The 13,820-nt window shown below is 45.3% G+C and overlaps 1 protein-coding gene across 6 annotated transcripts in view; it reads left to right on the top strand.

Annotated features, from left to right (window-relative positions):
• The window catches only part of zfr (zinc finger RNA binding protein), a 95,841-nt gene that overhangs the window by 10,071 nt on the left and 71,950 nt on the right, over nucleotides 1-13,820 (top strand). For all 6 annotated transcript variants that reach the window (XR_015065850.1, XM_085909765.1, XM_085909762.1 and 3 more), the window contains exons 4-5: nucleotides 894-1,035; nucleotides 1,430-1,648. Coding sequence is in view for 5 of the 6 variants with exons in the window: in XM_085909765.1 (XP_085765891.1) it covers nucleotides 894-1,035; nucleotides 1,430-1,648 (361 nt within the window). In the remaining variant the exon portion in view is untranslated. The remainder of the gene's footprint in view (nucleotides 1-893; nucleotides 1,036-1,429; nucleotides 1,649-13,820) is intronic.

Below are 13,820 nucleotides of genomic sequence, written 5' to 3'. Positions count from 1 at the left end.
CTGCGTCAGACGCACACCTTCCGTTGTTTTCCATCTTTGGGCTTAGTTTACGCCAACTTTCCGAATGCACAGTGCGCCAGCCACTACTGTTAGAGATGTTCTCACTCTAATTTATTTTGCAAGAACCACACTGGAGACAGTATGCCCTTTAAGCACTTGCAAGTGAAGAGCCTGTTCGTTACTGTAGGTACAGCAATGTTCGAACAAACTCTGCCATTAGTCTCTTACAAGAGCATATTTATTGAGAACAAGTAGGGTGGGTGTTTGGGGGTCACCTCAGCAACTGGTTAATCAGTGCAGAGGGTCCCAGCTCATTGTTTTACAAGGCCGTGGAAACAGAAACTAGTGAAGCATTGTAGATGACTAACTAAGCAAGAAAGTGTTTCCATACCATTTGGAAAGTTTCAACAACTGAATGGTTAAACTTTTCAGAGTCAAGGAAAGGTAAAAGGTTTAAACAAAGTTAATAATTCTAGTCTACATTCCAACATAATCATAAAATCAAGATAGTTTATAAACCATAACAACTACTGTCTTCCTCGACAAAATTTGAGAAAAAAGTAGTGGCTTATAGTCCAAAATATACGGTAATCCTTTTCATGCTTTCCTTATAATCATTTCGGTGGTACTTCATACCTTCATACCCTTTTCAAGTATTTGCACTGAAAACTGAAGAAACTAGAAATTACTTTAAATTAAATAAATTGGTATGAAATAAGATGAAAATATAAATATTTATAAAAATACACAACAGTACAACATTGGTAGAAAAATTTAAATTGTTTAATATTGTTGGAAAATAATTCAGATCACATGCATGCTGGTTTCAACAGCAGAGATATCAACTGAAGGAGTTGTGGAAAAGTATGACTGTACGAGTGTTGTGTTTTCAGGACACTTATTCCTATGGCCGGTCAACAGCTTCTGCTGTGGCATATGACAGCAAGCAGTACTACCAACAGCCAACTGCAACTGCAGTGGTTGCAGCTGCTGCTCAGCCACAACCTACTGTTGCAGAGTCCTACTATCAAACAGGTATAAATGAGTGCTTTCTTGAATCTAATTCATTTTCAACTGTCTGCGGGTTAACATAATTTCATTAAACTGTTCAACTCCACATCAGTTATCCCATATTTTATACTGCTATGGGACACTGATTCAGTTTTCTAGCTCAAAACTAATGTCAATGATTGTATAATGTAAATGAAAGTGAATTATACAATTTTGGATGAGATTTAATTACAGAACCGAAGACAATTATTCTTTTGTCTGTATTACATCAGAAAATGTGTCAGTTGTAAAACAGTAACCAGCCAAAACATTTGTAATATTGCCCCGGGCCTAAAAAAAACCCTAAATACTGTTATTGTTAAATTTTTCAACTTTCATGATAATCACGCCTATGAATATCTACTATTCTGTTCACCAGCCCCAAAACCAGGGTATAGTCAGGGGGTAACATCATACACCCAGACCCAGCAGACTCGCCAGGTGACAGTAATAAAGCCAGCTGCGCCCAGTCCTGCAACATCCTCTTTCTCCATCTACCCTGTGACCTCCACTGTCCAACCCGTGGCTGCTCCTGCCTCTGTGGTCCCATCATATTCCCAGAGTCCAACTTACAGCACAAATGCTGTCACCTACTCTGGTAAGTGTTCATCTCTGCAAAGTATGGCTGTGGTTTGCACACCACAACATACTGAGTCAATTGTGGAGATTTTGTCACATCAACACACAATTGTTGCGAGCTGATGGTAGCAAATGGATCTCATGCCTAACGGTGACATAACAGCTTTGTAGATCTTGTATGCAAGTGTCTACAAAATTTTTAAAATCCCACATAATCCTAAAAGGGGACACATAATGTAGTTAGTTATATACAGTACAAATGTTTGGGGCTTTGGAGTGCCTGCTCACCTATCAGGTGTGAAGTTAAATTGCCTTGTAAATCTTGTATTAGCTGTATGGGAATCGATTTACTGCATCATGCCCAGCAACCCCTTTTTCGTGATCTATTGCTCAACCACGAGGTTAGTTTACCAAGAGTAACAAGTTACAATGTCGTATCCATGGTTTCAATGCTTAAGAATTGAAGCATTATCTTCATTGTAATTTGTAGAGGTAGCAACATTAGTGGATTGATTATCAAATTAATCAACTACAGTATATTAAGTCGAATAATCAATTGATTGTTTAACCCAAAATTGTCCAAATCACTCAGCAGTAATTTTTTCTAATTTATGTCATCCTTCATGACAGTAGAGTGATTACGTTGTTTAAACAAAATAAAACATTTGTAAACATCTGCTTTACCCCGGAAAAACAATGGCCAAACCAGTAAGTGAATCCATTTCAAAAAGATCGGCGAGTATATCAATCCCTCTAATGTGGCATTGGTCCTTGTTAAGTTTTTTTTTTTTTAAATCACAAAAATAATTACTGTAATTTTCTGACTATAAGTTGCGTTTTTTTCATAGTTTGGGTGGGGGGGCGGCTTATATTCAGGAGCGATTTATATGTGCATAAAGTGCAAAGGATAAGATCACGGGATGACAAAGATGACGAAGGGCCCCACGTACTATTGGCATCGTTAGCGGCTTTGTTTGTAAGTGACACGGAGGACAAAGAGTTTGAAGGATTTAATGGTTTGGAGTGACACAGAAGGTTTGAAAAACTGTTATGGCTTTTACACACGCCCGGTCCTTCTCGACGGGATCTCTTTTTCGCCTCCGTGGATGGAAGTCGGGGGCCGGCGCTCGGCTGGGTGGCTGTCCGGGGATGGTGGACGGGGCTCGGACATGGCTTTTACACACGCACGCATGCTCCTATTCTATGGAGCTCTCTTCCACCTCCGTGGATGCAAGTCGGGGGCCGGCGCTCGGCCGGGTGGCTATCCGGCGACGGTGGATGGGGCTCTCGGACATGGCTTTTATGCACGCCCGGTCCTATTCATGGAGCTCTCTTCCACTTCCGTGGCTAGAAGTTCAGTAGTTGTTGGCTCGTTGAACTCTTGTTTTGTTAAATAAAGAGCCATTTACCAAACCCACGTCTTTCCTGGTACTTTGTTAACGCTACAATATAGTTATATATATATTGCAGCGCAAGCGCGGCGTTGTTGACATAAAGAATGAGGAATTTGATTGATGGATTTAATGATTTGGAGTGACACAGATGGTTTGATAATGTTTTAATATGATAGTTATTTGAAATATACTTTATATATCGTTATATGGGTCTGTGGAATAGTTAGATATGCAACTTACAACGGGTCCGACGTGAGCATATGCGGCGCGTACGCGGCATTGTTTACATAGGGCTGGGGATGCAGCGGGCGTGAGATCGGCAAGGGCGAAGCTGTCCCGGGGCATCAAAGTTGCGAAAAAGGCGTTCTCTTCCAAGATTACTGCCCACTTCAAGGACAGCAGGGATGCTCGGGGCCTGTGGCGAGGCATACAGACCATCACGGACTACAAGCCCGCGCCGCGGAGCTGTGAGGGCGACGTCCCTCTGCTCAACGAACTGAACCGCTTCTTTGCTCGCTTCGACGCTCAGAACGACAAGCGCTGCCTGTACTTTCTGCGGAAACTCAGGCGAGCAAGTGCTCCTCCTGCCATCATGACCACATTCTACCGTGGCACCATTGAGAGCGTCCTCTCCAGTTGTATCGCTGTGTGGGGTGCTGGCTGCTCTGAGTACAACCTGAAGGCCCTGCAGCGCATAGTGAACACTGCAAGTAAAATCATCGGGGCTCCACTCCCCTCCCTGAAGAACGTTTACGCCTCCCGTCTCACCCGCAAGGCGGCAGCGATTATGTGTGATGTGAGTCACCCCGGTTACTCTTTGTTTGAACTTCTGCCCTCTGGGAAGAGGTACAGATGCCTGCGCTCCCGCACCACCAGACTCAGAAACAGCTTCATACTCCAAGCTGTCCGGATCCTGAATTCCCTCCCCCCTCCACCCTCTGCTGCATGACGTCTTGTTCTTTTGCGCTATGATCTGGCTGTCTGCTATTAGCACGCTTGCTCCATTTTGGTGCTCTTATTTGTCTGTTTATTTATTTGGGTTATTTGCTTATTACTTGTTCGTTGCTCTTGTCTGTTCGTTTTTACTCTTTGTGCTATTTGATTGTATGTGTTGTGTAATGTGTCTAGTCACCGTGGGACGGTGGGAAACGTAATTTCGATGTCTTTGTGTGCCTTAACGTGAAGAAATTGACAATAAAGCGGACTTTTAACTTTTTGAACTTTGATAAAGCACGATCGATGGATTTAATGAATTGGAGAGACACAGATGGTTTGATAAACATCTTATTTATGTAATACTTACTTGAATAACTCTGAATGTTACGTCAGGCCCGTTCTCAGCTCCTCGTTTGTGTATATGTCACGTTAGCATACCGTATCGTTTAGTCTGTTGTTGCTGGTTCATGTCTGTTTTTGGTGTTGGATTTTGACAAATAAATTTGCCCCAAAAGTGCGACTTATACTCCGGTGCGACTTATATATGTTTTTTTTCACTTTATTGTGCATTTTATGGCAGGTGTGACTTATTGAGGCGATTTATAGTCCGAAAATTACGGTACCTACAATAATTGGTGTAAATTCTAACATTTTGTAACATCATCAATGCAAAATAAGATTTTAAACAAATAATTGATTCTAAAAATTATGTGGCAGCTGCAAAGTTGTTATTCAGCAGACTTCAGGATTTAGATAGCGGATAACAGCAAAATTGTTTGTCATGTAGGAATCTGCAGAGAAAAAGTGTTGATTCCATGGAGAACAATCCTGATTCTGCGAAGAGCATTTCTTGATTCCGTGGTGTAAAGGTTGATTGCTTTAAAAACAACCTAAAATTACTAGTTAATATGCAAATTAATAATGAAGTATAAATTCTCAGGAAATCTATTGCAAAACCAAAACACTCTGCAAAATTGGGCAGATTTAGTTGCATTACTTTATGAAGTGCAAATCTTTTGAGGAAGAATACGTGACATATATATTGTAAACATACTGCATACAACTGAAAATAACTTGTGAAAAACATTGTATTAAACTATATGTGACCAAGGCTAGAAGAAAAAGTGCCAAAGGTAAGTGTAACAAGGCACTTGAATTGTGGAAACTGTGAACAGTACAGCACAAAAATGTTAAGTAATGCTCAATGCTCACAAAAGTGAAATCATTCATAACTATCATTTGACAGTTTTTTTGAAAGAAAATTCAAATCAGTGTAAGACATGTACAGTAAATTTTGGGCTCTAAGCCGCACCGGACTATAAGCCGCACCGGCTACAATTTGTGATTTATATATATATTTTTTGTTTTATACTTGTTTAAGCCGCACCGGACTATAAGCTGCACGTGCGCACGAGTTGTTTACAAAGAAAGACAGTACAAAGAAAGCCTTTTTAAAGTTTAAATCACATTAACATTTTGTTGTAAACACGGAAGTAACAGCACTAGCTGGGCTAAAGTTTTAATAGCATTAACATTTCGTTGTAAACATGGAACAGCACTAGCTGGGCTAAAGTTTTAATAACATTAACATTTTGTTGTAAACACGGAAGTAACAGCACTAACTAGGCGGTTAAAAAACAACAACATACCAGTCAACAAAGTCACTGAGAAGCCGTCTTTGTCTTCCTCCTGTCCACTGAAACCAGCAAAATCTTTCTCCTCAGTGTCCGATTAGAATATGCATGTAAAGTCGCTGCATGATCGCGTGAGGTTTTTAATGTTTAATTCCCATTTGTAAGAGAATATACACAAAGATGATTGTCAGGGAAAAGATGATTATTTAGGGACGCATAACTTCTTAACATAACAGCACAACCGCGATCCACAGCCTTTTTATAAGTGTATAAGTGTATTAGTCCTGAGAAAAATCAAGAAAGAAAACCCTGTACAAGCCCCACCGGACTTTAAACCGCAGGGTTCAAAATTTGAGAAAAAAGTAGCATCTTGTTGTTCGAAATTTACGGTACTCTAATTACAGCATATCATCATCATGCTCACTGTCTGACTGAAGAGCACACTGCACTTTCAGATTAAAGTACAAGAAAACCAGTGCCTTGATGTTGCGCTCAGACATTGAGGGTCTCCTTGATGATAGCTCTGGTTTGTAGATGGTATTTGACCTTTCCACATCAGTTGAGTTGGTGACAGTCCTAATACCGCTTTAACAACCTGGATAGTTGAGTTAGTGGCTCTTGCATGCTGTCCCAAAATAGATCTGTGTCAATAACTTCTGAGACTGAGGCCATGACTGCAGCTGGGGCGAATTCTGTGACTTAAGAGGTTGATTTTTCCTTGGGTATATCTTGGAAACCAGGGATGCTGCTCAGATTCTCGATCTCACTAACAAGATGACACATCTTGGATCGAAAACGCTGCACTGTTTTAAGAACTTGGACAGCTTCTCCTCTGTGAGTTGCTCGGCCTCTTCAAATAAGGCCAAGGTTTTCTTCTTCATGTCATATGGCAGATCTGGACCAAAAAAGTGCTTACACGATTGCTCCTTTAGTTCCTTGTTGGGTGCAAATGTACCCTATTTTCTGGACCAAAAGGCTTACCGAATTATAAGGCGCACCTTCAGTGAACAGCCCATTTTAAAACTTTGTCCATATATAAGGCGCACCGGATTATAAGGCGCATAAAATAGAAGCTAAACTGCAACAAACAGGTTGACTAGGGTTGCGATATGCATCCACTAGCCAATAACCAATGAGTCTTTTGTAAACAATCGCGTTTCTCAAACTATCCTATAAAATGATCAGAACTGACTAAAAATCGATCTAACACCTTGGTACTGCTTACCTATGTTTCCCTTCCATATCGATCCGTAAATTTATTCGAAACATTAACAGAGCAGCCAATTTTGACATGAAATAGCCTCACGGGTACAACAGCTATTCAGTGATGCCCCCTGACCACGGTTGCCGTAATGCTGGTAAGCGATGCGACCTTGTAATTTACTAGTTGTACTAAAACGTACAGAACATTTTGGCTGAGCATTGTGTCATCATCATCATCGGCGGTCACTCGAGACGAGTATGACAGTCTTCTTCTCAGGGTTGTCTACTTGTGGGTCCGCAGGTGGGCGTAGAGCCCGATCCGGGATCCACATATTTTTGTGCAGTATGGGCAGGAGAAAGTGGTGATGGATTGTGGGTGTGCTGGAGCCAGTTTTTGTCTTTCCTTACGGAGTTGTCGTTTGGTTTCTGCGACACGGCGGAGTTCCTTTTCGTGATGTGCTGCACCTTCTTGCACCGCTGCCCTCCAGAGGTTCCTGTTCAAGGCGATGCGCTCCCAGTCCTGAGATGTTATTTGGAATTTCTTGAGATTGGTCTTGAGGTTGTCCTTGAAACGTTTCTTTTGCCCACCCGGGGCTCGCGGACCTCTCTCCAGCTGGGAGTATAACATCTGTTTGGGGAGGCGGGTGTCAGCCATGCGGATGAGATGTCCTGTCCATCGGAGTTGGTGCTGCATTATTAAAGTGGTGATGCTCGGTATCCTGGCTTCCTCCAAAATGCTGAGGTTTGTGCGTCTGTCCTCCCATTTAATCCTGAGTATTTTCCTCAAGGTTCTCTGGTGGTGTTGCTCAAGAGCTCTTAGGTGCCTGCTGTAGGTTGTCCATGATTCTGCCCCATAAAGTAAGGTGGGGAGAACCACAGCTTTGTAAACCAGGAGCTTGGTGTCAACCCGGAGGTCTCTGTCTTCAAAGACTCTTTTCCGGAGTCTGGCATACGCTCGACTGGCATAGCTCAGGCGATGGTTGACCTCAGAGTCAATGTCCGCCGTGGAGGAGAGAAGGCTGCCGAGGTAGGGGAAGTGGTGGACATATTCAAGTGCAGTGTTGTCCACATTTATGATGGGCAAAGTAGATGGATGGTTGGGTGGGGGTTGATGTAGCACCTGGGTCTTCTTGGTGTGCACGGTCAGACCCAGGGCTCTGTATGCCTTAGCAAAGGAGTTCAGGATGCCCTGGAGATCTTCTGCAGAGTGTGCTACAATGGCATTATCATCTGCATACTGGAGCTCCATGACCGTGGTGGTTCTGATCTTGGTTTTGGCTTTGAACCTGTTAAGGTTGAAGAGCCTGCCATCAGTTCTGTACCAAATTGGGATTCCGTGTGGTAGTTCTTTGTCAATGAGATGGAGTATGGTGGCAATGAAGATAGAGAACAGGGTGGGTGCAATGATGCATCCCTGTTTGACCCCTGTCTCTACAGTGAAAGGCTCAGTCAAAGAGCTGTTGTTGAGCACTGTGGCTGTCATTCCGTCATGTAATAATCGCAGTATTCTGACGTATTTATCTGGGCAACCATACCTCAGAAGGATGCTCCAGAGGGTCTGGCGATCCACCGTGTCAAAGGCCTTTGTCAGGTCTATAAAAGCCATGAACAAAGGCTGTTTATGTTCACGGCATTTCTCCTGGAGTTGGCGTGCTGTAAAGATCATGTCTGCAGTGCCTCTAGATGGGCGAAAACCGCACTGCGATTCTGGGAGAACTTCCTCAGACAATGGCAGTAGGCGATTGGCAAGAACACGAGCAAGTACTTTGCCAACTGTTGAAAGGAGCGAGATGCCCCGATAGTTCCCACAGTCCGCTTTGTCCCCTTTCTTGAAAATGGGCACTATCAGAGCGTCCCTGTGCTCCGAGGGCAGTACTTCTTTTTCCCAGACCTTCAAAAGGAGGGAATGGAGGTGGCGCTGGAGCTCTGGTCCACCTTCCTTTAGGACCTCGGCTGGGATCCCATCTGGCCCAGAGGCCTTGTTGTTCTTCAGGCTCCTGATGGCGTCTTGGACCTCTGCTAATGTGGGAGGTTCACCCATGTCTTCCCTGATGGGACTCTGAGGGATATGACTGAGAAGATCTGGCTGAATTGTGCTGTCACGGTTAAGGAGTTCCTGAAAGTGCTCTCTCCACCGGTTGTTTATGGGCTCATTGCCCTTCAACAGCTCCTGCCCGTCTTTAGAGCGTAGGGGGTTTTGGCCGCGATGGCTTGGCCCGTAGACAGCCTTAGTAGCGCTGAAAAAGCCTCTGGTGTCACCAGAGTCTGCCAAACTCTGGATTTCCAGTGCCCTTTCAGTCCACCAGGTGTTTTTAATTTGTCTGACCCGGCTCTGGACGTCAGCCTTAGCTCTGGAGTGAGCCTGTCTCTTTGCTTTGCAGGTGATGTCATTTTGCCAGACACGAAAGGCTTCCCTTTTCTTGGAGATGAGCTGTTCTATCTCTGTGTCATTCTCATCAAACCAGTCCTGATGCTTTCTGGGCTTGTGTCAAAGAGTGGCACTGCAGGTATCAAGGATGGAAGACTTGAGCAGGCTCCAGTGTTCTTCAATGTCGTCAGGGTATTCCTGATTGAGGCTTTCTCCAAGAGAGGTCTGAAACAGCTGCAGGGCGGAAGTTTGGTTCAGGGTCTCAAGATTTAGTCTCGGCCGGCTCAACTTCTTTTGCAGTCTCCTCTTCCTCTTGAGTCTGATGGACATTGTGGATCGTATCAGGCGGTGATCTGTCCAGCAGGCCTCTGAATCTATCATGGCTTTTGTGATGCTCACGTCGCGCTGATCCCTGGCTCTGACAATGACATAGTCAATAAGATGCCATTGTTTAGAGCGAGGGTGTCTCCATGAGCCCTTGAGTTTGTTCTTCTGGCGAAAGATGGTATTGGTGATGGTAAGGTCGTATTGAGCACATTTGCTAAGAAGCAAAACCCCGTTGGAGTTGATGTTTCCAATGCCTTCCTTTCCAATGGTGCCCTTCCAGAGGTGGTGGTCACGGCCCACTCTGGCATTGAAATCTCCCAATATAATAATTTTGTCCTCCTTGGGGATTTTTGACAATACCTCATCCAGACAGGCATAGAAGGCCTCTTTTTCTGCCTCATTTGAAACGAGGGTAGGTGCATAAGCACTAAGAACTGTTGCCGTCTGGTTGTTAGCCAGCACCAGACGGAGGGTCATCAGGCGCTCACTGATTCCCACCGGGAGTTCAGAGAGATGACTGATCAGTTGGTTCTTGATGGCAAAGCCAACCCCATGGATCCTAGGCTCATCTGTGGCCTTTCCTTTCCAGAAGAAAGTGTATCCACCCTTTTCTTCCTTCAGATGACCTTCCTCTGCACATCGGGTTTCTGAAAGAGCAGCTATGTCAATCCGGCATCTTCTCAGTTCCATGGCAATGATGGCAGTTCTCCTCTCCGGCCTGTCTCTGGTTACACTGTCCATTAGTGTGCGCACATTCCATGCTCCAAAATTCATGTTTCTGTGTTTTTCACCGCATATTGGTGATCCCTCTGAACGCGGTAATCCAGTCGGGAGGTTTGAGGCAGGCTATGTTTAGGGCACCTTTTCTAGCCCCTTCCCCGTCAGGGGTGAGCAGAGTGGATCCTAAAAAGGGCTGCTCAGTCGTGGATGCAGCTACCCAAGAGCTCTTTCTGCCTCGGTCCAAGAGCCCAACGATCATCTAACATCCACCGCCTGATGTGCCAGCTTGTGACTAGGGGCTTCCAGACTTCACAATCCTGCCCCCGTTGCCACTCACTGGTCGCCACAGGACTTTAATCTGGGATGTAAAATGGATTCCCTGAAAAAGACGCCTGTGCGTGACTTTGTTTAACGTGGGGAGACTGGTGCACAGACAGTCACCACACTGTCCTTGACAGATTGGGGTCAGAATCCAGTGGCAAGGAGACCAAGACGACTGGTGACCCTTTTGTGCTGTAGCCTTCATCCGCCTTCCCAGCCGTTGTGACGCCTCCCCTTAGGTCAGCCATCATCCTCCGCCTGGTCCGCCGTTGAGGTCTTCACTATTTACCCAAAGCTGGGGCTGTTTACCCACAGCAGGGACAGTGGCTGATGGGCAGTAGGGCGTGTCCACACACCGGTGGGCCTACATGCCACATCTCTGGGGCCCACTGCTGCTCCGAGATCCTGCACAATTTAGCCTGGGACCGCAAGGTGCCAGTTACCGTGTGTGGCCACAAGGAGGCGTGTGCAAGTCTTGGCAATGGAGAGGCTATGTACCGGCGGAGGAGGCTTACGCACTCGGCTCCTCTTTTCACCCCCGGAAACAGAGGGCTAGCCGGTGGCGGTAGCTGAAAGCAGAAAAGTGGCAAGCAGAAGCAGCATACAGCATGCACAAACTACAGGCACTACTACTCCAACACTACTGCACTGACGCATCACATGCCCTGTACCACGAAGGAACACACACACCAGAGCATTGTGTACAACCAGTATGGATCAACAAATTCATAAATTGATCCATATATAAGGCGTACCGGACTATAAGGTGCACTGTCGGCTTTTGAGAAAATTTTAGGTTTTTAGGTGCGCCTTATAGTCCGGAAAATACGATAATCTGCAGGTCTTCTCATATTTCAAAAACCTTCATTTTGACAGGCCGCAATGTTGCAATGGTTACTTTCAGCCCGAGCCTTAGGCGAGACTTGCTACCATTCATCATAATGGACCGCTGTTGTGTGGGCCTTTCTTGTACCTTTCTACCTGCACAGGCTTCGTTATTTTATACAATAGTACATGGGAATTTAGAAGTAGTGTCACCTACTGCTGTAAAACACAATATACACTGTGTGAACCATTTACTAGTGTTCCATATGATGTCGGTACCTGCATGACAATCACGGCTGGCTTAAATTGTATCTACCGTAATTTCCAGACTATAAGTCGCATTTTTTTTCATTGTTTGGCTGGGAGTGCAACATACTTACTTACTAGAACGATAGTCCCAGAAGGAGTGCTCTCCGGGGGGGAGGTAATAAGCATGCCCACACCTGCTCGACACCTCTCACCGTGGGCAACTTCAGAGTGGAAGAGAGTCCCTCCCTTCTCGAGAGGGCTTGTACCAGAGCCCAAACTATGTGTAGGCAAGGTCGACTATGTCTAGTCGGAACCTTTTTGCCTCACACACCACCTCGGGCTCCTTTTCCAGCCAGAGAGGTGACATTCCATGTCCCAAGAGCCAGCTTCTGCAGCCGGTGATCGGAACGCCAAGGTCCCCACCTTTGGCCCCTCCTACAGGTTGTGTGCCCATGGGAAGGGACCCACGTTTTCTTATCAGGCTTTGCCTTGCCGGGCCCCGTGGGCAAAGGCCCGGCCACCAGGCGCTCGAATTTGAGCCCCACCTCCAGGCCTGGCTCCAGATGGGGGGCCCCGGTGACCTGTGTCCGGGCAAGGGAAAACTAGGTCCATATATTTTCTTCATCATAAGTGGTCTTCTGAGCCGTGCTCTGTCTGGCCCCTTACCTAGGACCCTCTTGCCATGGGTGACCCGACCAGGGGCATGAAGCCCCAGACAACATGGCTTCTAGGATCATAGGGGCACGCAAACCTCTCCACCACGATAAGGTGACGACTCACTTTGGGGCTCAAGTAGAGATGTTCATGTAAATTTTGGTGCCAATTGATAGCTCTTTTGTACATTTTAAGACATAGTCTTGACAATATTTCCAATGGGAAATATTGATCTCTGCACTCTGTGATGTCATCAACCAAGACATGGATGGCCCTATTCGTCATTAAGAGGACGCTTTTAAAGGCATTGTTTTCATTATTTCTCCAAAATTAATGGATAAAATAAAAAATGTTAAGTTTTTTTATTTTCGTGATTAAAAACAAACTGGGCAAATTAGTGAAAAATGAACCATCTTCGCTTTACCCTCCTCCCTTTAAGTATTTGAATTTGGCAGTATTTAGAACAGTCCAGGCGGCTCAGAGACGCAGTGGGTAGCACGTCCGTCTCACAGTTAGGAGGGTGCGGGTTCGATACCACCCTGTGTGGAGTTTGCATGTTCTCCGCGTGGGTTTTCGCCGGTCACTCCGGTTTTCTCCCACATCCCAAAAACATGCTTGGTAGGTCGATTGAAGACTCTAAATTCTCCCTAGGTATGAGTGCGAGTGCAGATGATTGTTCGTCTGTGTGCCCTGTGATCGGCTGGCAACCGGTTCAGGGTGTCCCCTGCCTACTGCCCGATGAAGCTGGAATAGACTCCAGCACACCCGCGACCCCCGTGGGGACAAAGCGGTTCAGAAAATGGATGGATGGATGGATGGATGGTTGAATAGAACAGTCCACTTTCAGTCTGATGATTGCCATACTTCGTATTTTCAAGTATCATTTAAAGCTCTTGGACCCTATTAGCCCTGCTATTGTGTTCAATACACAGTGATCCCTCGCCACTTTGCGCTTCACTTATTTCAACCTTTGTGCATCCCAGGTTTTCAGTGCAGCGTCACTTGAAGCACGTGGCTTCGTCTACCCATATGACTATTGATCGGTAGAGGAGACGAGACCAATGGCAACATGTTGATCTGTATTCTTGCTGCTCATTGGTTTAGAGCTGTAACAGCAGTTCTTACCACACTTTAGCTCTGCCTCCTGCAGTTGTCCTACATATCCACTTTTGTACTTTGTCTGCGTCAGCAGAATCAGGAGCATCTCTGATTTATGCTTAGTTTTGTCATATTCAAGGCCGGACAACCAAATGCAACGTCTGCAATGCAATTTCTTTATTTGGGTAAAGAAAAAAGGAGACATTGAGGGCTGGAATCCCGGCAGAGCAGGACAATGAGGCAAACTGACGAGCCGGTCAGTGAGCACGCTTCGGGCGTCATGGCGGCATATGGGGAGAGGCTTTTTCTTCTTTTATGTGTTGTTTTTTCTGCGTTGCACAAAACTCATGCACCGCTAACATACAGGAAGCAGGATCTGCTCGATATAGTCAACCAACAAAATAACCTGGAATTCATGGGATTTATTTCACCGGAGCTGCAACTCATTCTTTGGTCCAACAA

Source organism: Syngnathus leptorhynchus, chromosome 4 (genome assembly GCF_054491065.1).
Source record: "Syngnathus leptorhynchus isolate UIUO chromosome 4, UIUO_Slep, whole genome shotgun sequence".
NCBI lineage: Eukaryota > Metazoa > Chordata > Actinopteri > Syngnathiformes > Syngnathidae > Syngnathus > Syngnathus leptorhynchus.
The sequence above is the reverse complement of the archived record's forward strand: the minus strand, read 5'-3'. Positions and strand labels throughout refer to the sequence as shown.